This window comes from Varroa jacobsoni, unplaced genomic scaffold (genome assembly GCF_002532875.2).
Source record: "Varroa jacobsoni isolate VJ856 unplaced genomic scaffold, vjacob_1.0 scaffold_1398, whole genome shotgun sequence".
Classification (NCBI taxonomy): Eukaryota; Metazoa; Arthropoda; class Arachnida; order Mesostigmata; family Varroidae; genus Varroa; species Varroa jacobsoni.
In genome coordinates, this window is record NW_019214300.1 from 475,787 (window position 1) to 501,678 (window position 25,892).

Sequence of the window (25,892 nt, forward strand, 5' to 3'; positions counted from 1 at the left end):
CATATTAAGCAGATCAAGTTCCCAATAAGTTTTATTTATCAAATGTTTTTTAAAAATGTTTTTTCTTTTTTGCAAAAAAAATGTTTTTTTTTTGCTTTATAGAAGTGTATTTGGTAGATCGTTAGTTAACTGATTTAAAAGCTGCACAAATATACACTTTCAGCGATCTGCCGCAACCCATACTTAATTTAAAAACAAATTGTTGATCTCTTTGACAATATTGTACATTGATAAATCCACTGATCCACTGAAAATCAGATGGTCTTGAATGGTTCTGAATTACCGATCGTTCATTGGCAGTTCACGATTCGGATTTTGTTAACCAAACATTTAGGCCACACGATAAGTCCAAGGCTATCAGCCTTGACAACCATCCGCAAATAGCACTGTTGCCTAGCAACGGCCTCGAAACTAAAGCGTTGCCTGTGATATTGATATTGATATTCGAAGTTCCATTGAGTTCGGCCTTTTTAGCAGTTACATGTAATTTTAGCAATTTCATAAAAAAGCAAGCGAAATAACAGACTAACGGGTGCATAAAAGAAAATAAATGACTCAGCAAATCAAGCTAAAAAAGTTCGACAAGAACTTTTTTGTCTTCATTTGCAATTTTGGGAATGCAGTTTTTCGAAGTTGTTCCCAATTGCTCGTTCGTGTTCTGCACGATTTTATTCCAGATTATTACAGATAAAATCATCTGTGTCCAGTGCATCTGTCACAGGAACACTTTTCGTTCTAAACAAATCGTTTTGCGTTTAGGCCTAGCTAGATCTCACGCATGAGCGTAGGGCAAAAATATCCGTGTCGGTACAAAACATAAACTGACTTTGCTTTTGTGTTTTCTCTTCAGCGGTCTTCGATGGTAACATCTGTTTTCGTACAGAAATAGATAGAGCGGGTATGTAACCTCGAAAATAGTATAGGAGAGGCAGAAGTATTGAACACTTCGCCGTATTTGCTGTTTTTCCTTAGTGAGTCACATTAGATATCTTTATCCGAAATTTACCTGGCGCCAATCGACAGGACACGTCAGCTTAGCGTATGGTCAATCAAAAAGATGCTTTATAACATTCTAGGCTCAAAATTTGTCCCTGAACTATCTCTAAATTGTGCCCAATGCAATATTATAGCTTTAAGATTCTAAGTTAAGTTGATAATGCAGCATAACTGAAAATTGAATTTGGGTGAATTATCTTTTTTTCGCAAGCTACTAACTATGTCTATCCGTTAACGTTAGCATAAATTTTCTAATACTCCTATACAGGAAAGAACACACAAATGATTGCATTGTACACTGTAGGAAGGCCAATGTTATCACAAATCTGATATACAAAAAAGAAAATCTGTCCTGTGATCTTGCGTTGAAAATCGCCTTCTTATTGGAACATAATTGGAAAATAAGATAATAACCTAACTTTAAGACTGACATCTAAATGGCTAGTCCAATCCCCACTACTCGTCTGCTGATTAAGTGATATTAGCATCATAACTCGTGTGCCTTCACTCACAAACGAAGTAATATAATATCAGAAGCGTGCTTCTACTAGCTGATCCCTTGCTACACCATACAAATGTACCCAGACCATTGTATATAAATTTTTTTTTCTACCACGCGATAGATATAACCTGTAAGTAAAATTAGAAGATTGCAATCCTCCGAGCGTCAGCTGCCAAAATCGACAGGGTGTTATAGAGACGTTTATCAACAGTCCGCCTTTGGCACGCATTACGGTTCGCCGTATGCCTCTTCGCCCCTCGGCTGTTGCTCCACACTTGCTGCCCCCCATTTACCAGGTTTGGGGCGAATGGATAAAAAGAGGAAGCTTTAAGAGGGTTATCACGTAACCCACGAAAGCTGTAATGCGCCCGTCCGACTCGTCGGCCAGAGGGCTGTAAAGTCACGCACGGCCAATATTTGTGACGTCAATGCACAATGCGGATGGCAGCAGACCAAGAACAGCAGTAAATGGCACTCTCACTACAGGTGCCCAGCTCCGAAGACACAAATCCCTTCGCGGGAATTCATGTTGGGGGGTGTACGCTATTAAGCTGCGGTTGAGTTTATCACGTGTCACGTTTACCGTTGTAGAAAAAAACATCCGAATATTAACGTATTTTCGAAAAATATGAATGCGGTTAGCTACACTAGCGGGTGTGTTGTTGTTAACTAAATGTGCTAGCTTTGACAGCTATCGTACCTGATACAATAGAAAATACCTGTTTATCTTTTGTCTGAAACAATCATGAGTTCGCCGATTTTTGAACAAAGACAAGCTATTTTTTTATGGTAGTACCTCTTTACAGATTTTCTGTAACTCGCAATTTTTTCGGTTATCGGACAAAAAAGAAGTCAAACTACAACATCAAAATCCACTGACATTAATAAGATATTCAAAGATACCGTCAGCATCTTTTATAGTAAAGTAGCGACCTCGAGCAGATCCGACCTTTACAGAAATTCCTTTTGCTAAACAACGCATGCATATGTCTGCAACGCTTCGGCAACTTTAAAAACAACGAACTCCACAAGCCTACAGGCCGTTCTCCGATAAAATGACATAATTAAGCAGACATAGGCACCTCTGCCGATCCTCGTACATGTTATATGCAATGTTGCCTTGTACGTTTACAGCAATAGCGGTGGCAGTGGCAGTGGCAGAGGCATCTTTGGCAGATGACGAATATGCAAAGTCCACCAGTATCAAAAGGGGTTGAGCATAATCCAAAAAAGTCCCTTCTACGCTTGTAAACTTTTAATAAGCTCAACATTAGCAACGAAGACAACAGGAACTCCCGGAACCACTTTGGCGTTCCTATTTTTTGTTTTAGAGAAGGGTTACGTCGGACACCATTGTCATATTACTATGGAACGGGTCAATAAGGGAACGGTTCGGAAAATCGCATAGGTCCATACGACGTCCTCGAGAGAGCCCAGGGGGTGCAGTACTTGTTGTTGTTGTCGTTGTAAAATAATTCGGAGCAGGCGAGAAAGGACTGAACGCCTTCTGACCATCTGGTCCAACCAGGACTAGCGACACATTCTTGTTTGTTTTCCAGGGGCTTACTCTCTACCCTAAGTGCCTGCACTATTACATGTCAGTCAGACAAGCCCAACATAGAGCAATGCCAGTAGCCTAAGAAAGGGGTCTTGTTTCCCTAACCAGCCAGTTCAGAGAAGTACACATAGCATCGACTCCAACCCTATAGACCAGGCCAAAGGCCTGTTGTTAACAGGCCACGGCCACCAGAAAAGCAGATGGCTATCTTCCGAACAGAGGAAAAAGAGGGATAGAGCAAAAGGTTTTGTTGTGAACAACCTTTTCCGATCTCTTAGGCTGAGGACGGTGACCTATGAGAATTCTTCTGCGCTGAACGAGAGACGTCTGTCCTGAGTTCAATGTAACCCACTTCATTCCAAACTTTAAGTAGATCAACCCAGCACACTACTTCTACTTGTATTGGCCGACATTGTATTTGTTGCGAAAGCTTTGCCGGTAGCGATAACGATCGCGATTAGCATAGTGTACCCTGGAGACTTCTCGGCACTGGCACGGACAGTGATTTACCGTATAGTAAGGGGGACAAAATGGGGCGGGATGCAAAGTTGCTTTCATAGGACGAAGAGTTTTGCCAGCGGTCGCACGAACAGGACCCATCCATGAAGATCAACCCCGGTCGTCGCGAAACATTCTCTCCCGCCCTCTCTCTCTTTCTCTCTCCTTGTTTTCGCATACATCTCTACACAAACAGGTTGACAGACGAGGATATTCTTCCTCAGTGTCTCCGCCCGTTGCCTTGCACGCACGACTATATAATAGAACTACATTAAAGTCCCTGCTACGGGCGGACTAGCCAGGTTCCTGGCTGAGCAGTAATAACAGTATCGTGTAGCGATACGGTCGCGGGCCACTGTTTCGTTACGGCACTGGTTATTCGGACAGTAGCCGGCACTAGCCGCACTATCAGTAAATATAGGACTTCTTCGAAGTCTCCTTGCCTAGGCCGCTCTGGAATCTCTTGTGATGTATGAGCATGTGCGAGAACCCTATGTAGGTAAGCAGACACTTTTCATGTCCAGCTCCCTCTTACCAAAGGAGGTAGCGATAGAACGTATACACGGAACCGTTTTCAGTACTTCCATGAAGGTCCTACAAGGACCTCGTAATAGTGTCTAGGTGTGGACTAAGTTTTAAAATCTCGTAGGAAACCGAAAAACTCCGGCAGTGAACTGCAACCGACCGAAGATTAGCAGTCAACAGCGCATCTAACTACTGACTCGCCTCTTGGTACCTTGCGCAAAACACTAAGGCGTACATAGACGTCCAGTTCAAATTTATGACTCTATGGGCACTCAAAGCTCACAGTCTATTACGTGTGTTCAAAGTATATGAGCAGAGCCAAACAAAAAGGATAAAGCACTGCGCTTTCAAACAAAGACATTCGGATGATACGGAAAACAACTGAAACGCGACTTAACTTCGCGCCCGTTGTTCATAAGTAGTTTTTGAGGAAGCTTGGTTTGGTAGCTTCGATCTGGTTGTCAAAATTTCTCCCTAATCATTATGCTCTCAACTCTTCTATCTTTCGTTCTATTCTCAATTAAAGCGAAAGCAGAAACACCTGTTATTGGAGACACAATGACTTTACTTACTTACTGTGATACACCGTATCTATTTTTCACCTGCTTTTCTGCTACGAGTATTTTCGTAGTAACTTTTTTTAATGCTTCGTTATTTTTAGGGACATTTGCACACATTTTTTTTTTTTTTTTCAGTTCGAAGGTCCGATAACAGTACACCAACCCCTTTCGATTGAATCTCTCTCTCTTCCATGATAATTTTTTTTTTATTTTTGCTGTGACCGTCGTCTGAAGCGAACCACTCGTTCCGAATCTATCGTTTCTCAGATTGATCCAACAAAGCCGGACAATAAGAACACCAATAGATGCTTTCTAATCCAGTTTTAATTTGTGATTTCTAGTTTGCATTTTTCTAAGATATTTCCCTTTTGCTCTTTTTTTAGTCCCTTACAGACAGCGTCAGTAACAGCGAATACCAAGACCATGCTTGATCGTTTCCGTTGGGCGTGTGTCGACATCGTCTTTTTTTTTTTATTAATAGCGCTTCTCCATGAAGGGATTTGGACCGCCTTCGCTAGACCGTCCAATCAGAGCGGCCTCGACGCCGGAAAAATAAAAAGTTGAAGTAAATAACAGTAACAACGAGAAGACAAAAACGTGTATTGATATTATTTAACTCAGGAACTTGGCTAAGCGAGGGACTAGATCAAATTGATATATTTATGTTGAAAAGATCAAATAATTGTACGTTGACAGTTTAGTTCTAAACGTGAATGGGTGATCGTATAGGAATCGTTTCTCTAGTCGGTTGTTAGAACAATACTGTCGCATATGATGTCAGCTGTTACTTAACGTTCGACCGTAATAATTTATTTGTTAGTAGTGACCAGAAATATCCTAAGTTGTTGAATATTATGCACATTTATTTACTTGGAACATGGGTTGCGTGTAGTAGCAATTAAAATAAAAATATTTAGCTGTCACAAGCAGTTTCGGAGGACTTCGAAATTGATGAATACGTTTTAATTACCCGCCATTAGCAGACGAAATTTAGATGTAAATACACTACATTCTTTAAAAGCTTTTGACCAAAAACTAATTGAGTTTATTCGAACAAAAAATTGGTTCAAGAGGAGAACATCTCTTAGTTTCGAAAATCGAGTTTTTGTATATACACAAATACTGGAAGAGCTACAATTTTACACTGATTTTATTTAATTGACCCCGAAATAATCAAGTAATAATTTAATAAACAATTTCGAAGCCACGTCACTTGTTGTATGAGTGACGGGTTCACTAGGTCCCACGTACAATAAATGACATGAGTGTTACATGTACTAAATTCGATCAGCCAGTCCGTTGAAGCCAAACGACAATTACTAGCCTATTTTTAAGCGTTGCTTCTAAACTAAATTCACAAGTGCCTGAAAAGGCTGTAACGAAAGGCCTTTACCCTGTTGTTTTTCGACCATTTGCTGAACCTCGAATGGTAGACTTAACCAAATATGGCTTTACATCCCATAGACCGCAGTTCGATTATGTCCCTATTTTCTATTCGTTCGCCCATCTTCACACTCTGTTTTCCTTTTTAGATTTAAAAATTTCCCAGTTTTCTTTCTTCATGCCAATGTCGAACTAGTCATCGTCATCATTCATTAGTACCACAACAACGCTATATTGGCCGCAGAATTCAGTCATGCCGTTTTGTAGCATCGGTTAACGTCAGCATGGTGCATATAGGAACCGGAGAAACCACCTATGTTCTTGCATTAAGCCATAGCGTAAGGTTCAGTGCATAGATAGTTCTCGAAGGATTTCAGACGTTAGAGAAAATGATCGCACGTATATGTCCATGTATAATAAACATGATGTAATCTCCCACTAGCCACCTCTAGAATAACCCCTGACAGTGTGTGTATATATCTGTAAAGAAAAAGTTTCAACATATTTGACAGTGAGTAACTCGCATAAGCACACTTCGTCGGTTTATCACTACGATCGATGAATGTAGGATCGTTTCATTAGCATGTAGAATATCTTTTCTCAGTATCCGTAGATAGGATATTTATAAGGAGCAATTTGTCATATTAACAAGCTGACAGTCACATGCCCAGCGAGCTACGACAACACAACACACAGATGGGTAATACATAGTCACAAAGATAGGCGTCCATTTGACACATACATTATTCGCATGCGTATTAGTTAAAATATGCTCAGGGTATAATTTTATCTGTTTTTTCAGGTCAGCACAGTACTAACACACGTAAGAACTACACAGCCTGATAACGGTTGCACCTCCCTTCAAGGTACTGAGCAAGAGGGCGAAGAATACAGGGCAACCTACATCATACTGATAAGGCGGTAATTCCATGAATTTTCTATTCCGATTTAACCTGTATGACAAGCGTCTATGTCAGCCGATCCCCCTATAGATATTTACTGATAGGCTTAGTTATTAACGTATACGAGATAGAAAATATTGACCACTGTATAGAAACGGGAGGGGGCTATCATGATTATAGTGTTCGCATTTATATTTCAGGTGATCTTTCTTCAGGGTACTTCTATGTGATGCAGAGCTAAAAGTGATAGACTTTAAAAACCCCAAGGAATAAATGAAGAAAGGAAGAAACGTATAATTGGGTCTCCGACTAATGAAGACAAACCTATGGAAACCACCCGCTTGCGTCTCGCAGTCTAGGAGGTCCTGTCAAGGAGGTTTCGAAATTGTCCCGTCGTTGGCTTCGCTCCGCCCGACCCCTTGAAACCCATGTTGGTCGTGTTCGTTGAAAGATTCGTTGACTCTATAGATGATTTCTATAGAAATCTGTATCTCTGTATCGGAATCCGCGAGTAGTAAAGCTCTGCCGTAATAAATTTACGATTGTACGTAATAGCAAGCAACAAAGGGACTTTAACAATGATTTAGGAGAATAATTACACAAGGTTTTTATGTGGAATTAAGTTATGTGTAAATAGCGATTTAATTTTGTTGTACTGTAGAGTATATGGATTTTCTACTGAGTTATTGCTATAGTACAATGTAAAATACAGTATAATGTAACAGTGAGGTATTATACTCATTTACGTCGAAAAATGTTTGCCATCGTGCCGAGCGGTGTTAGTAATGAATAGCCATAACCCCTGGGACTACAACGTACCAAAGTAGCACACCCCTTTTCATTTACTCTTCGTAGGGCAAATCTTGTATCCTCGATACGTAGCGACCACCGATAGAGTAAAGTAGTCAAGTAGTCCTATGCTAAGCTAAGGGCTCAACTCAGTAAATAAACGCGAGACCACGACAGAACACCCTCTTTCATAAACACCCTCTTTAATTGCGATATCATAGCCCCTAAAAACCTACCTAAAAGAAGCAGGTCGCTAGGATCAATTGGATTTAAGGCAGCCAACCTAAAATTATGTTACACCTTACTCTAAGGTCGGCGATGCTCCGCATTTTTACATTTATCCGCATTCGTTAAATCGCAATAGCACAAATAATCCTAGATTCAGGCTTTTCTTTTAGGTTAGTTTATGACAGGGGTCGTGCCTCAGGCTACCTTTGGCCACTCTGCGGTTCAGCTCGGGCATTTTAATGCTACCGCAGCCAGGGGTCCAGGGCCGTTTATCTTGACGTAGCTGGTCGGGCCAAACGAACTCTGTAAGGGAAGCACGCCCCCAGGGCTCTAGCTTTCTGCTTGGTACCGGCAGCAATGAGGCTGCAGCTTTGGGACCGTATTTTACTCACTTCTTGCGTACGAGATGAAACGTACAATAATAGAGCTTCTCGGTAAATTGCAGGATAACCGTTGCTACGAAAATGAATATATTGTATGCCTCGATGGTCCAAATTCTTCGACATACAAAGCCCGTAACTAAAACATTACAAACGTTTGAGTGATCGAGTTGTAAAAAAAACCATAGGTGTTGCTTTTTCAATGTACCGGCACCCAGTAGCTGCAATTAGCAATTAAGTAGTTCATATAGGACGAACGAACTAATTTAAAAATTGCGCTTAGTCTAATGGCGGAAGCTTTAAGAATAACTCGCCCATGTGTAAATACACCGTAAATAAATATAGCCCTGAACTCCAATTTGATAATAAAGAATCCACCCTTTTGTGTACTCCGGTAGTTTGCATACAAACGCCTGTCAGTGTTTTGTGCTGCGTATCAAAAAGGTATTATTCTTTTTGCAAGAACAAGTAGGTTCGTTTGGCCTCGTAGAGCCTGCATCTGCGGAAGTATCACATGTAACTTCCTCGCATATCAGTGGCAGCTTTATGTTATAATTTGTTTATTGAAGGTACTTATATACATTATAGTAACTAATAATTATACAGGCACGTGGTTACTATATGTAATCACTATTGGTTGGATAACGCGGGGGGCGGGGGAGCCAACTGTGCATACATGCCAAACAGTCGACTCCCCTCAGCTAACTCAGTTGTAACGTACGGAATTGCACGATATACCTGGATAGTAGTCTGGGCATATTCTCGAAGCAACTTCTGATAGCCTTACTTCGGTGTAGATACTGCTGCTGTTTCTATAATCGTTGATACAACTATAGAAAGCCAATTCTGCTGAACTCCTATTCATCGGTGTGGGTATGGCCGAACGTGCACTACCTTTTAAAGCGTTTATCAACGACCTTGGAGGGTGCCGTCATTCATCTAGGCGCCCTTACTATTCATGCATGAGAAAAAAAACCTTTTGCTGATGCGTGCTTGCCTTGCAAAAAGTTCTGTCGACGCAGATTGAAAAGGAAAGACGGGCAGTTTTAGCGGCGAAAAGAGGAGAAACGGTTACCATCTTAGCAACCTGGTTGCTGTGTCCATACTGTAGTAGCCACGTACAAAATTTCCATTCGCTTGCCTCCTCTGTGAGCACCTAAGCGCGAACACTCAATGATTTTATACCATATACGTGGAGATACCGATGCAGGCGGCAGTGGTGGCCTGCTTTACAAGATGCGAATGCCTCCAGTCGGTCTGTCGGACATTCGAGAGCTTGCTCTCAAGATGCTTGCTGGCCTGGTGGTCTATCTAGCCTTTCACAGCTGGCACCAAAATAGCTTCTAGTCCTGCCGGCTAATACTATCTTCATCCAATGAGGCTTCCTGTCGTTGCTGGAAATGTCGTTTCTGTGAGGACGATTCCCACGTCGTAAGTAGTCCTGCGTGCGTTGTAGGCTTCGCGCCATAATCCTCCTCTGAACGCCAGCTGCTGATATCACCGCCGCATCGTACCCGACCAACGGATAGTATCCTGTTTGTTCTGATTAGGTATCGAGGATAATTGGCTAGGCCGGAAAGCGGGGACGGAGACCAGACCCCAGATCAACCTCTCTTGCTCTACATGCGCGTCGAATGAATTTGGCTCTGTTGTCGCTGGTGGCGCTAACATGGTTTTGTTTTCATTGAAAGTTACGACCACAAGCACATACAAGGCCAAAAATCTATTAAAAGGTGAACTTATGTGAAAGGTTTCTAACTGAAAAAAGTACTATTAGATATTGAAACGAAGGAAAAGACCGACGAAAAGGTGGCAGAGAAAGAGGGTGTGTGGCGACGCGTCTCAACGACCTACAATGCTATTTCTACATCGACAAATATATTGTCTATTGGTTGATATATATTTGTATAGACAAATATATGATCGTCCGGAACGAGAAGGCACTTACGCGCTTTTCGTTTTTATTGTACTTAAGCTGTGTGTCTAAATGGTCTGGCCCAGTTTGATCTGACTGAACTCGCAACGGTTAATGCCGATCTTCTAGCCCCAGGTCCAACATCGCGGTTACTCTTCACAAATTTGAGGACGTAAGCATCCTCCGTACGGTTTAAAATACGTTTCCTGGCAATTCACATCTAAGGGGATGAACTGGAGTGTGTTCAACAAGCGTTACGTAAAAATAAGCACGGAAGTCATCCAAGGATTTAGCAGGGTGACGACCTAAAGCGATTCTCTATCGGTCAAATACAATTAGGGCAATTAAATTCGAAGAGAAAAGCCAATTTGTTTCCTTTCTAAAGATAGATAACCAAAAGAGGAAGCCATGGTAAGGATTTTTGCTCAGGGTAGCGAGCGGTACTGTCACTGCCGTTGATTGAAAAATTGCTTTCAGAATAATGCTGATTATTCTGTTTTCCACTTTTCCACCATTAGCTACCGCTAACTAAGTACCCATATGCATGCTACCCGTTAAAAGCGTTAACGTAACATTCTTGCTTGAAAAGACGTACATAAGGATATTTTTTGTTATAAGGACAAGGGACGGTTCTTGATAGCACGCATTATTACAGTTAATTTTTTCAAACCTTAACCATTGCGAATGTACCGCGCGTAGAAAACGAATCCCAAAACTCACAATAGGAAACTTATAAAATTTGACGTTTGAAGAGGCCTGTCAGCCATACATGTATTGGTCTAGACACCTATGCTGAACCTAGACGTAATCGTTTCGTTATGAATTGACAAAAGCCTACACTAACATTGCCTTTTGGCAAAGAAAACATTCTCCAATTGTGAGAGGAAACTTTTCTTGCAGTATCAAAAGAGGAATCCTGAAAATATTAGGTTCCGGTTTTTCACAGTTAGCTGCTTTTCTTTTTTAACCGCTTTCATCCCGTTTGCCTCCATAGCTATTACATTATATAAGGCCCTCTGTGCTGGTGCCTGTTCCGCCGAGACCAGCTATGATGGAATGGAGTTCTGATACGTTCGTTGTCATCGTCGACGCAATAATTGTATCCGAATAAAAGATGGCTTGACCCGTCGCTAACGAGCCTAAAACCACGTCCATTCTTGAGCCTTTACGCCCGGCCAATAAAAACAGCTGAAAAGGTTTCATTGAATAGTGAGTGTAATTTTCCATTCGCTGCTAAACTGTAGACTTTTGCCTTATGTCTACATCGTAACCTCTTACAGATCTTCCCAAAATATTTCAAGAGGTGCTTACATGTTTTTTTACAAAAGAGGGCTCTTACGAAGACTGGCGTTGCTATTTCAGAAACTGGAATATATGAAATGGAAGCGGCACTATAAATGGGGAAACAAATTAAAAAAAAAATTAAGAATAGACATGGAGTGACCCTCTCTGCATGGCGCTGGACTCAACCCGAATGTTGAATGAAGCCGACGCAGCTCTGAAGGCGGCTTAAAGCTGACAATTAAAGCTCCGCTGAGACATAATAGATCGAAACCCATTTTTTTGGGACATGATAGTCCGAAAGCGGGCTATATAAATGACTAAAAGAACCCGGATAGAACGTAAAGTCGCTATGCTGAGTACCAACCACAGTGTCGTTTCTAGAAACACACTCGTAAAAAAATAGCGGGTTTTTTTGTTCCTTGGGATAAGAGTAAAGAATCGTTTGAATAGTAGGAAGAAGGGAACTATTGGATGCAAGAGCAGTTATACTCGATCGAAGTGGTTAAAGCTATAGCTCGAATGAAAAATGTTCTCTATTTGTTTCATGTTATTCATGAAGTTTTACTTATAAGTTAACTTGCGTCCGTCTAAACTCGTCGTATAATTGTCTAGCAGATTCATGATCTTATTTAACCACAGTATTTGAACGTCGGGGTTGCAACCCACTTGACCAATACCAACTGCCCAAAATTATAATAATATTACTATGGTTTCTTCGAGACTGTTTTGCTATTTTCAGCCGGGCCAATCAAAATCACTTAATAGTTGACAGGATCCCCTTATCCAGTGGGCATATATATGTATTTTTATAGTTAATTTGTTTTTACAATTATCTAATCATTTTAATCCTTATGTCAATACCTTTTTATGTTTAAAAAAAATACTACAGCACTTTTAGCCTTTGAGTAGAACCTACTTTTAAAGTCAAAATTAAACAGTTGAACAAAAAAATTTCCGGAAATTATTAATGATATTTCATTTCTTATGTGAAGGTTTAGAAATAAGCTTTTGAAAAATTTCATTTTTATGAATCTGAAAGATGATTTGCACTTAACAGAGATGTACCTTTTTCTGCCCATTAAAATGACTGACGGCCTTGGCAGCGTCAATCTCTTTGTAACGTTCGGAACATCAAAGCGTATGTCACCTCAGACAACTGACTTAAGTTCCCTTGAAATCAGTAGCAAATTGTTTACCCGATAGTTCGAAAGCGTTGTAGGGTCTCACGAGTAAGACCAACGGCGTATCGTAGTTAATCCACCAGCTTCTTCGCTCACAGCGGTTAGCCAGCGGAAAATACGTCGGAACATCGCTTGAATCTTTTCATTCTACTGTCTGGATAGCGGAAAACGCAACATCCGCCCATCACCGTTGCAGTTAAAGATCCGTTGATAAAGAACCGAACCGTCCTCTGTAGCATTTTCCTTATCCAGCTATGCGACAGAAGTTAAAGTACTAATTATGCGGTTGACGATGATAGCGAACGTATGACATCTTCTTGACAAACCAAAAGTTCGTTGAGTCAAGAAAGAGAGAACCCGTGAACCGTTCGCTTGTTTGCAGTCCCATGTGTCGAAGCATGAGATAATATCTTGCACATATGTAGGTAGTGTCTTCCGATGACTCTTTCGTTGATATAGTGCAACGTATCAACAACAGCAGTAACTGAATATGGTAAACTCGTTCAGTTACTTCACATCTCTGTTATAACAGATATCCTCAATTTCCGCAAAAATAGTTGTACAGTTTAAGGTAAAGAGCACCCACGGTCAGACGAATGATGCCATCTAAAACACAATTAGCTCTGTCGCTCAACACTGTGAATTCGGTAAGAACTTCAAATATACTCACGTTTCTCAAACTTTGACTACTAATCATTTAGCCAGTTTCCTCCTACGTTTCATTCATTTAACTCACCTAGGTTACGGCGTGGTCGTCAATTATTTGCCTACCGATGTAGTAAATTTAGTTCCACCTTACGAGTAGGCATAAGAACATATACCTATATATATAGATATGTACCTCAGATGTGAAACAATAAACGCTCTCGAGTGTTCTTTATCACTATATCAAACCCAGAATTGGCTACCCGCTGGCAGCTGATTCGGAATATAATAAAGGAAATAACAAAAATGAGGAGACGCCTTGGTCGAATTCGATCAATGTCCTATGCTCAAAATGTTTCTACGTGTATTACCAATGCTCCCGACAACTTTTATCTCACAATCGTTTTCAGCTCATCGCTTGTTCCCCGTTCAGCATCGTTCGCAACGCTTACCTACAACAAGAACGATACGAGGGTAATTAGTTAGACCACTCTGGCCCTACTAAATACCAGCTAGACTTAATCGCATGGGCACGTATCTTCCGAATCATGCCTATTGCGTCCTTGTTTATCGAAAATCATCCGTCCCATCAGCAGCAATAATCAGACAAAGGGATAAGAGAACTAAGTGAACGCTTCGGCCTTACGGGACCGGAATTACGTCAGCGTTGTGCATCGGGTTACTATTGATGTACGGAAACCCAATACGTTTGGTCTACTTGTTTGTCCCATTAGCAATTCAATAATGGCACAACGTTACTGAACAATTTATCTGATCTTTAAGGCAAACTCATATTAGAAAGTCGTCTCGAAATGAAGTATTACGTTGCTTATCAAGAACTGTCATTTCATAAATAGTGAGACAAACGATTTTTCCGACAGTTGCAGAGTTTTTGCTGTCTTTACTTCATTCATCTGTTTACTTTTGTGTTTACTATTAGTTCAAGATTTTTCGTGTTTTAACATATAACTTTAACATATACATACAGCGCCTATATTTCTGTCGCTTGCTATATTATGCGGGAAGGCATGAGCTATTTCCGGTACTCATTCGAGTCGCAGAAAGTAAACATCGTCAGTAGTAGGACCGAGCATTCGCAATGGCCTCCTAAGAAGGTGTATGAGCTACACGTGCAGTGATGATCTCGACTGACACGTTCGAGGTCTTCAATCGCTGCTTAGACATATTTTTGGCCGGCTAAGTAGTGACCTCAGGACGACAGTCTAAGCGATGATGGCATTTCCATGTCGGTGGCTATACGTGACACCACCGTCATAAATATGATTTATCAGGATATAAGGTTTCATGTCATGGCTTTTTTGCGTCTAGTTGTTCTCATTATCCGTCTGATTTTCAAGAGCAGTAACGCCTCTACCCGGCGGCGATATCATCTCGATGCGTGCTTCCACTCAATCTAGCATTGCAGGCGTCTTTCTCTTCAACGTTGATGTTTTTGGGCATTGGCATAGTCTGATCGTTATCTCACGTCATTCTGCCACTAGTAGATCAACATAGTTGTAACAATCGAAAAAGACTGACAAAGTGAAGGCAACATGAGATGCGCGCCATTGCTGACGACTTCGTTATGAAGTCAAAGAAGTGGCTCTTGACAAAAGACCAGCGCCTTCAGTTCGACGCGACGATCAAAAGTCATTCCGGTCGCCGGTTCTCTTCAGCGAAGAACTTACTTCAGCCAGCGGGGCATACAAAAAATTTACGATTCTTTGGGTGCCGTGGAAACTTCTCTGCGTTTTGATGCCTGCGGCACTTCGCGAGCGGTTGATTTTTTTGGTAGGGCACGAGTGTCGTTCTTCTGAATAAAATTGATAAATGAGTATCATTATTTCGTAGGCAATTAAACCTAACTACCGTCTGTATGCAGCTCGTTAACAAAGCACGTTAATTTGTTTTTACAAATTAATTGATACTGTTGGAACGCAAATCGAAAATACAAAAACGGTAGCCGTCTCTAACGCTTCATTCATCGTCACTTCAATTGCGGACCAACCTTCAACTGCGCCGCTGCAAAGAGCAGCAAAACTAGCCGTCGCGAGGGAAACGCTTTCTTTACAGCAGAAATTTATTACGAGTTAGGAAACGGATTGCAGCACAGAATAGGAGAGGACTGATCAGCAGACAACAAAAACATCCTCAGTTTTCGTTTTTGCCGTTTGCGGTCGTTCCGTTGTCGCTGGCGACTCTGCCGACGAAAAGTGAAACGGCTGGAAATTTGCCTCATCATTGGTCACCACCCCGGAGGCGAGCAAAAGTTTATCGATGCTCTACGGGGCCACAAGGCTCCTCCGTATCGGTAGCAGTTAGTCATAGCCTGCACCAATAATCTCAGTAGAATTTACGGCGGCATCCGGTCCCATCGATCCGCCGCTACCATTATGCAAGTTTGTTGGATACAGCAGCAGCAGCAGCAGCAGCAAGAGAAGAAAGGCAACTCCAGCAAATGAGCTCGTAGTTTGCTCGCCAGCTTTCCCTTCGGTCGTTTGTTTCGATTTTTCGATCAGCTTCGACATTGTTCTCGCTTAAAACAATTAGAACGCAACTGCTGCTGCTTCCCAAAACGCAACGAGCAAACAACAGCAGGAAGAGCCACAAAGCTCCAGCGGCTACGCGATACGCGAAGGGCCATCCAGCCCGAAGGCTGTAGCTAGGACTGGTTTCTATGTTCAGTTCACTGACGAACAAACATTTTCATCCGACCAACCGACGACGACGCGAGGCCTACCCGTCAGCCGTAGGCCACGTGGTAAGTGACTTCGCTGTTCTCTCTCCACCATTGAATATTATACTGATTACCATTTTCGTAGACGGAGCCATGGACGCCTTCCGTTTGAACCGTTCATATGATGCGAAATCATGATATCAAACAAATGGCGGATGACAGTCGACAAGGGCAACGACGACGCTGCCATTGAAAGCAAAACGAAAATGGAGAGCTACTAAAATTTATGTACTCTATATACCATCGCCATATAAATTATGGGTACTCTAACGGGAGATGCGTGCTATATATATATACTTCGTCGTCTGTGGTTCGGTAAATTCGAATAAATGCATGGATATACGCAAAAGGCTAGCTTTGTGAACGGCTGACATTGTGATCAGCTGGCGTTTCTGCCATCTAGTAATCGGCACTGTGAAACGGGTTTTACGGTGATTTATATACACTGGGTTAGTAACATGTATATTATATGCATGATTTTTTAAAATAACAGCAATATCGAGCACGTTTGGCTATAAGGGGTTATCGTAAATCTAACCTGAAATAATTTGATTAGTAACTCCTAATCGTTAAACGAGATCTATATCTCGTCCTATCTGGGGGCTTGAATTTTTTCCACTATCGTACGGACCAACTGGAGACGAGGGACGCGAGCGCAAAAAATCACCTGGGTATTGGCAGTTTCCTTTTTCTCTCTGTGTGTAATAAATTCCTTTTGTTTTATTTAGGCGGATATCTGTCTAGCTGCTCTCCATGATCAAAGTTAATAATATTGGAGATTTCGGCTAATTTAACAGTAACATCAAAGTTCTGATGAAGTCAGGCCACCAGAAGACCGCGAACAATTACTTATCAGATGACTCGGTGTTTTTTTCGCTCGGAATTGAATTTTAGATTGCATCACAACATATTAATATACCGGCGGCACACGACGATTGAAGTTGTCTGCCTCAAAATATTCTATCCATTAGTTGTCCAACATGTGTCAATTCTCAGTTAATTACGATACTACTGCAGTCAACTTCCGTAACGAACTTCGTTGGAGATCTCAATTAACTCACCCGGGTCGTAAGTAATGAAAACAACATTTCCATGTCTAACGCTACTATTCAAGAGTGCCTGTACCTGATACCGATTCGCCAAAAAACTTCAAGAGAAGCAATACGGAGCATCGGTTGCGTGCGTCGTGACTCGGCATGGGGCACGCCTTCCAACTGGGAACCTCGCGTCTTCGCTGGGCGTCAGCAGCGAAAATGTCTGAGGAAGGAATACATCATGATTCAATTATAGCTTATAGAAAGATGGAGAATTGAACTACGTAGGCCTGCATTTACATTTTAGAGCGAGTTTAATTAATATATTAAATGCAAGTATCTGCATCGTCGAGGTCAATGAAGACGTTGGCCGAATAGATTGGAAAAGGAACACGGCAATGCAAAGTACGAGATTAATCACATTTACTAAACGTCCGAACTATCTATTTCTGTATTAGTGCGACCTGCCATTTACTTATCAGTGAAATTTTCTAACGACAGGAAAACTGCGAGAAAAAAACGATTGATTCTTGCGGACAACAAACATTCTGCCAATTTCGTATAAAAACGCCCCCTTACGCCAACTAGAATAGAACCAAGTGCTGAGACAAACACAAGACCATCGCTGGCTTGATCCAATACACTGGTAAAATGTTTAATTATAACACAAATAGACTTCGACAATGCATGAAGCTACTAAAGGCCATAGACATCCTTGCGCCAGAATACCGTTCTGTTTGGCAAAACGTGACGAAGGGTCATTGGCAAATCTGTTTAGTGCGACACGCATCCGAATGAAACAATCGTCCGTTATCTGTATTACAAAGGAGGCTATTTTTGCACGACCGAGAACCGTTCTGGCCAAAAGGTCCTGAACTCACTGCCGGCCACGTTAGTTACGTCATCTCAAGATACATGTTACTTAATAGAGGATTTTTCTTCATTGAACTGAGCTGAGTTGTCCGGACAGCAAACCAGGTCCACTATCTACCGACCGCAGCGGTTGTATAAAAAAAGAAAAAACTACAATCGCTTTATCTAAGGCTGAATGAAGTGCCTCGGATTACGCTGTCGTCGCGGGCTCGAGCCCGAGCACAGACATGCCTCGTTTCGTTTCGTGCTGGGTCCAGCTGTCAAATGAAAACGACGTAAAACTCGAAACACAGGGAAGGGACACAGCACACAAAAATCGCATAGCAGGATTTTGGACAAACTAGGTGTGTAGGGAAGCTCGCTGCATTTTCGCAAAGTTCTGGGCTTTTAAGTCTTCCTTGGTTTCATACAAAAGTATAAGCAATGGGATGCTGGGCGCAGGTCTCCGGTGTGGAATGCACACTTAATCTATTGGGTACATGTCGTGACTAGCATGAATATCTACGGAAATATCGTAGATGATTACAGACGATTTCGAAAAAAATACTCTGCCTTCACTTGAAGTATTGACAGGTACTAAGCTCGGTACGTAGCGGCATCTCGAATTGACACGTACCTGCATACTACATAATATTAATAACACGCGTAGAACGTCAACAAAGCTACATTTGTTTGGCAACTGGGTTTGCTTCTAAGAACTGTGTGTAGATAGAACTGTGTGTGGATAGAAAAAAAAAAACACCATTTCATTTTTCACATGTAATAGAAAAGAGTTTGGCATAAGTAGCATTACTTACACATACACACTTCGTCCTCATGTTCTTGCTAATATCTTAAAACACTATTTTATCTCATTTGCCACTGATGGTATAGACCTTTGGTCTTCACTCACTAAGATAAGATTGTAAACGTTACTTTATGGTTCCTTTTATTATGGGGTGATATGCCATCACATACAATTATTTGTTTACAATCACAGTCACAATTACGATACCGTGCGATTCGACGAAGACGCAAACATTACAGAGCTCCTTTTTTATGTTGTCTCTCTGAGATGCTGGGCTGCTGGCTAATAGAATGAGAACCCCACTTCAGGACGTTTGCACCTCTTCAGATAAATAGGGCTAAAAATAAAAATAAGGATAAATAAAAACAAATTAAGCTTCGCTTGATTTCCTAAACTGTTTTGACAGATGTATATTGCTTGAATTGGATATTAAGGAAAAGCTATGGTTTGTTATCTCATCAGCGATACTTTGCTGCTGCTGCTGTTGTTTATGACGACGCTACTTCTCTATACGCTTACATTTGATGTTTGTTGAAGAAGCGCCCTGTGTAATTAAACGAACTAATTGAATTTACTTTTTTTTTAAAACCTATAGTGTGATGTTCCACACCGCTTTATGGACGACCTTGAGGCATAAGGACATGATTATGTCCCTATGCCTCAAAGTCGTAAGCTACTGACTTCAAGCCATCTAAATTTTTTTTTTCAAAATAATCATTTTGCATTCGGACCCTTGTCCTTTGTCTCTCGTTTATGAAACGGTGCTACTGCTTTCTTTGACAGTTCCGGACCCCTCTCACTGTTTCTATTGCTTCATAGTTTTGCATACGGATTTGGATACGATCATGATTGTTCGTACGTCCGAGTTAAAATTGCTATGTATATGGAAAATTCAATATAAATAGAATTTCCCGTAAATACGCAGATTTGGCTTGATTCTTCCTACAACCGTATAGCGGATTAAAATCAATCTTGATTAGCTCTGGTTGGCTATGAGCAATGACGTAGCTCTATGAAATCATCACACCGATTGGAATTGGTGACTCGTCGGAGCGTTACCGCCGTCCATTCGATAGATGACAATTAAATGACGTCCTAAACATGTTCCTACAAATTTTTTACGAATCGGAATACCCTATTTAGCTTATCTAACTGACGCGCAATTGGGGGCTCCTTCTGCTCAGAGCTAAAATATCAGCAATTCCATGGGGACCGTGATGACTATTGAGGACATTTGAATTCTCGACGTGATTAATGCTGAGTTCTTTTTAACGGATTATTTATAATTTCGTATAAATATTATTACTATAGTAAAAAACTGTGCGTGTCGGCATTATAGCGTGATCTCTGCATTATACTGCGTACAGGAGAAAATGTTCGGTGAATTCGATAAGCTCGTATCTCCTATTTTGTGCCTATTATATAACTGAGGAAATCATATTGTCATGGCTAACATCGTTAATCTGCTTAACATATACTTGATATATCGTGTCTATATGGAAAAAAAAAACTTATCGGACCGCTTTTCAATCAAAAATCTAATGTTTAGAAACGGTCGATTCGCGGTAAGCTGCCTTGCGCAGAGCGACTAAAGGCCGTTCCCCTGTCTTGCCAGGTTTTTCCTTCTTTTTCTTTCTTTATCAAAAAACAATACAGACAGAAGCGGATACGTTATTTTCATTCAGGAATATAAATAGTTAGATGTTTCTTTATTATAAAGGTGCTCTTTTCATAGCAAACGCGATGTCCATCTTTGACCGCGCCTCCCAAGCCCAAATCATATTACTCATAGTTTTCTGCGTAAGGAGCATCTTTTTCTTGACCCTCGTTACTACACCTTACAGCAAGCTAGCCCAGGAACACGAACTGGTTATCACTGTTTGGTCCACTTTACCAGTCTACCAGACGCGTCAATAATAGATTTGTTTTGTAAAGAAACGGATTAAATCATACAACAATTTCCTGTTTTTCACAAACCTTCCTCCTAGATACGTGTTCCTATCCATGCTGTTTCCGTCAGGGTGGCAATTTATTGAGAAGCCTTCCGCTTTTCGCAACAAAGGGGCAAAGCCAGCTAGCCCATGTCTTTCGTCAGCATCATTTCGGAAGCGGTTAGCACAAAAGCTATATTGTTCTTCTGTTCGGTAAAAAGCACTGGTTTTTATATTGATCCTTTGTTATCTCGGTATTGATATACTCATTATTGTGTCTACCCGTATTTTCAGCAAAAAAAAAGCTCAGATTTGAGAAATCACCTGATCACACTGGCATTTATTCTATCCATATCCATTAAACTCCGTTCGAATATCGGTAAATGTCGCTCCCGTTCATATCCGAAGGTACAGTTGATGTTTTTTTTCGAACGAGACTCGTTCGAGGCCTGACAATTTTAGCCACGTAACTGGCAACAGCCAACTATGTGCACCTTTTCGGGAATAGCAAATCCTATAATAATAAGGAGAGCTTGATTCTACGTATCTAGCCGGTAGATAGATCAGGTTTGCGAATACCCGAGGAAGATCGCCATTGATTTTTTTCTACAGATTGTTTTCCTAACCGAAAATTTTAGCCTGTGGACAACGCAACCTTCGTAACCAGCATCCGCAGTACAAATGACTTCCATATAGGCCGGTACTGAACTAAATAACGGCTGACATTGTGAAGATAGCTAGCAAGTGAGCTCTCGCAGCTGACTGGTTAGGAAGCAGACCAACTAACGGATACTTAATTATAATTAATGGGGATGCAGTGCTGACGACATCGAATTAGCTTGTACGATATCATGCATATCAGTCGATTGGCTCGTAAAAGGGGCCACCAATCGGTTCAGATGTAGAGAGAAATGATATTTAAATCACTTAATACCATTAGCTGGGGGAATCTTAAGGACGACCATCTGCACCCCGGGGAACTTTAGTTGTACAAAACATAGTTCTCAAATTTAATTTCAAATGAATTACGCTAGAATCTTTTACTCTGCCTTTTCAAATAAGAACTTATAAATTTTATAGATAAAAAAAAAAAAAAGAAATGCACAATGCTTCCGTCGCTTTTCCGATGCACAATGCTTCCGTCGACAACAGAACAACCCGATACAATGAAACAACACAAGCGACAGCATTCGAAAATACTAAATATGATTTATGTTATATTCAAGATGCGGATTTTCATGCGTCTTGGTTCAAAACCATTAATATGCTTGCCACAACAATAACCGAGCGAACGTCCGATATATCGATGCTCCGGCTTCCCTATTGAGCGGAAAGTTTAACTCTGTACGGGTAACGTTATAATGGACTTTATTATTATTATATTATTATAATAACAAAACAGAAGCTCTATTTTGTTATTACGTAAGGCGGTATGCCTTGCGTAATTATCATTCTGCTTTTGCCCTTGATTCCAGCCAATCTAGAAATGTTCGCCTCGACCCTTGCTATCTAGCAAAAAGCGTAATATCGTTCCGCCGCAGAATCGAATATAACTTGGTATCTGTTGTTCGACTTGGGTTCGATTCGTCCATCTAACCTACAAACACATCAGACTTTTCCACAAAAGTCTGGAGGTCGAATATGGGAAACGCTTGCAGTGACGGGCGTACGCGATTTTAAATCACGAGGCACGCTTTAGCAATAGCATCAAACTGAATCGTTTTCGCGCATTCGACACTTTTTCGCTGAAGCCCTAGGTAATAATAATAATAATAATAATCATGACGACAGGGAGCACGTACGTACCACAATAAATGTTTTCCGTCTGCTACTAGCGGTAGGCGGTGCTTCGAAATTTGCACGCATCTGGAATGGTTCGAGTTCACAATTTTTAGGTCTTAGATAGATTCTTCCTGTTTGAATAGATTTATAGATAAACGCCCTGCTCAGCTAATTGTTTCCTGAAAATGGGTGTTTTCTTTCGTTCGCATGAGAGAATCTTATCGACAGTCTTATCTTCAAAATAATCTGAGTCGAAGCATGAGTTCCTATATGAAACGGCGCGAGATTTCAGATGGGATGTCGGCGCTACACCTATACGCATTTAATTCAGATGATGGTTGTGATAACGTTTGAACGACACACGTACCTGCTCTAGTTGCGATGAGTTAGGCCAAGCACTTTAGATAGTTACTTTCTTGGCCTAGTGAATTGCTTCCACGTGTTAACCGCAAGCCCCTTTTAGCCACGTTCAATTTATATGTATACATATATAATAGACGTGCTGAAAATATCGCATCTGAAACACGGTCAGCTGCCTTACCTGTAAACGACAAAAACATCCCAGCCAATGGTTCTGAAAAATGAGGTTTGAAAAATGTATTCGACCCCAATTATTTCGTCGTTCGTACTGTCACAACTGATCAGATCAGATCAGAACAAATGAGGTTTCAGGTAAGGAGCTTCAATGAGATTAACTATTGACAAATAAAACAAATAAAGCTTGCGTCAGTTGCGTTGCTGTGGCGTCCTGCTCAAGCATCCCTGTACGTCGTTTATTCGTGAACCGAATTTATCCTCGATGCATATGTATCAGGTGAGGCACTAAGCGACGCGTTCGGATACCCCTGTAGAATTTCGCTAGGAAACCCAATCAATATCCAAACATTTGAAATAATACCTGCCCCGAGCCCATATAAATTTATATCTCTCGTCGACTGCTTAGGTAAGGACTATATTTATTTGAAGTATTGTTGTTCAAGTCGAACGAGTCATACATTATTTATTTTTATTAAACGTTTAATAAAAGCAAAAGAAATGCTGGAATCATAGAAAAAAAACACAGTTTCTTTTTTTAGCTATTTTTTGTAAATAGTAAGGCAACTTTGTTTGAGTCTTTTTTTTTTACAAACTAAAATTATATATCAAAGTGTATATATAAAGTGACCCAACAATTATCGACGTACAGTCAGCCCGAAGTTTCCAAAGCTCAATTCTATGAACGAAGTCACAAAAGATGTACAGCGTTCCCACCCAACCTCTTTTCTTGTATAATATATCATCTTTATGTGTACTGGCCGAACACGCCCTAGAAAACAACTTCGGCTCGGTAACAAATCTGTTAATGGATATAATCCTTCATTTGCATATAAGGACTGAATAATGATCTTCTTCGCCAGGAGAGCAGAGCGGGACTTCCTTTGTGCCACTCTTAACCGACGTTCATCCTGCTGGGAGTGTGTGTCTTCCTTGTTTTTGCCATCGAAGCAGACTTATCTGCTCCCGTTACTAGGGTACTCTATGGCGGGTGGGCATCCGCCCCTCGCACGATATTCGGTAGACTTTCACAGGTTACTACTGATCGTAGTGAAAACGACAATGGTCAAATGCTCTGAACTATGAAATTAACCTACGTATATGAACGTAAAACACCGATAAGGAACATCCCAGTCCAGTGTGTGTATAACAAATACCCACCCTATGAACACCTTTACTCTGTTGTTAAACTTTTGCATCCGGTACCGCCGTTAGCCATTCCATTAGACGGCTGGCTCCCAACACAAAACGATGGGTGTCTATGGCCGGGTTCGTACCTACACCACAACGTATCTTTTCGTAATATCAGCAGTCAAATGTGTTACTCACTAAGCTATCGGGTGGACTGTTCTCTAAACCTACAATGAGCCATCAAAATACTTAGCTTCAATTAACTGGAGAATAAACTTGTGATGATGATGCAAACGGCCCGCCTGCTACTGCAGACAATGTATAGGATTAGAGTACGTAGGTAGAACTAGACACTGCGCATTGACGTTAGGCTGAACCGCGCGCCACGAACCGAAATCATTTAAAAAGCACTTTTTACGTTCTAGCTGAGAACCAAAAATGCACCGTTCTTGGAGGCCGGATGCCCAGGCTATCACATGGAGCATTCGGAAAACTGGGTTGCCAATTGGCCTATGAAGTTAACCCACCCACTTGATGTTCACTTTTCTTTACATCAAAAAAGTCATTCACTATTTTAATGAGCTCTGCAAATCACATTTGTTATCTAATAGACAAACGCCGGAAAGAAGACCTTTCACGATCGGTTTTCCTGTTTCTATTTGAAATGAAACGGTTACGTCCTGATCCTCTCTTTATCTGCGGCCCCTGAACACGACGGACGGCAACAGGATCTCTTCAACCTCTTACAGTAGCATTTATTGTTGAGGCAACTACAGCTACCGTCTTCGTTGCTGTTTAAATATGGGGCATCTGCAAGGCAGTTTGATGCTTGCGACTTCACCTCCTCAGACATGCAAATAGACGCAGACTGACACTCTTAATTGTACGTACCGCTGAGTCGCTCGCCATTTCTGAATATCTTCCCTACTCTTGTCTGTCATCTTATGCCTCTCTCAATAACCCTTATACAGAGGGCCCTCATATCTCATAGTAATTAATTTTGTATTGTTATGATGATATCATTTCGACGCAGATAAAACTGGAATAGGTGCCACCCGCTAGGCTGGCTTCATTATCACTACTCTAGAAGCTTGCGGGAAAGGTTGCACCTATCTGCATCTTCCCACTGTTATCTGCGCCGCTGTAGCCTACAGGCAAGTTGATACGGAACCCATTGATAAATACTTAATGTTAATGCTCGCGTGGAGGTGCCGTGGATACGAGGCCGAAAGCACGCATTTTGCTGCTGCCTTCGTTACAGTAGCACTTAAAGGGATATCGGGGTCGGGCGTTGTCGCGGAGCTTAGGTACTCGGTGGTCAGTCACTTCGTTCTGACATGTGCTAACCTTCCGATGCGCCTCATAGCCATCCTTCGGTATAGTGGCAAAGCAGCCACTTTTCGCAGGCCGTAGGTAATCGCCAGAACGTCTTCACGCTGTAAACGCGTACATTGCTTCGCGGACATGATGCCCTACATTAATCTCTCGTCGACGTTTTGTTTTTCCTGTTTCCATATGCGTAAGCCGAATGCATACGCTCCTTTTCATTACTTTGTGCTGTATTTTAGGCGTCTTACTAGCATCTTTCTCAGCTTTGTTTAGAGGGAAGATTTGGGAACATCGATGCTTGGTGAAGGCTTTAGACGTTAGTGATGAGTGTGTGTGCAGATGTATTCTCTTCTAGGTTAGTCCTTTATCTGTGCTTACACATAGTTGCCTGCCTCTTACGTGCAAGTA

At 41.3% G+C, this 25,892-nt stretch overlaps 1 protein-coding gene and 1 long non-coding RNA gene across 2 annotated transcripts in view; one reads left to right on the forward strand and one right to left on the reverse strand.

Annotated features, from left to right (window-relative positions):
• Positions 1-25,892, reverse strand: part of Pkc53E (Protein C kinase 53E) — a 214,868-nt gene that overhangs the window by 181,025 nt on the left and 7,951 nt on the right. Inside the window, exons 2-4 of the mRNA XM_086972146.1 lie at positions 22,858-23,031; positions 22,515-22,574; positions 17,209-17,340 (exon numbers count right to left, since the gene is read on the reverse strand). Coding sequence (XP_086828272.1) covers positions 17,209-17,281 — 73 coding nt within the window. The 5' untranslated portion in view covers positions 17,282-17,340; positions 22,515-22,574; positions 22,858-23,031. The remainder of the gene's footprint in view (positions 1-17,208; positions 17,341-22,514; positions 22,575-22,857; positions 23,032-25,892) is intronic.
• LOC111269586 (uncharacterized) lies at positions 4,430-7,490 on the forward strand. The gene is made up of 3 exons (XR_002685841.2): positions 4,430-5,204; positions 6,825-6,943; positions 7,125-7,490. It is a non-coding gene; the product is annotated as an uncharacterized LOC111269586 (long non-coding RNA).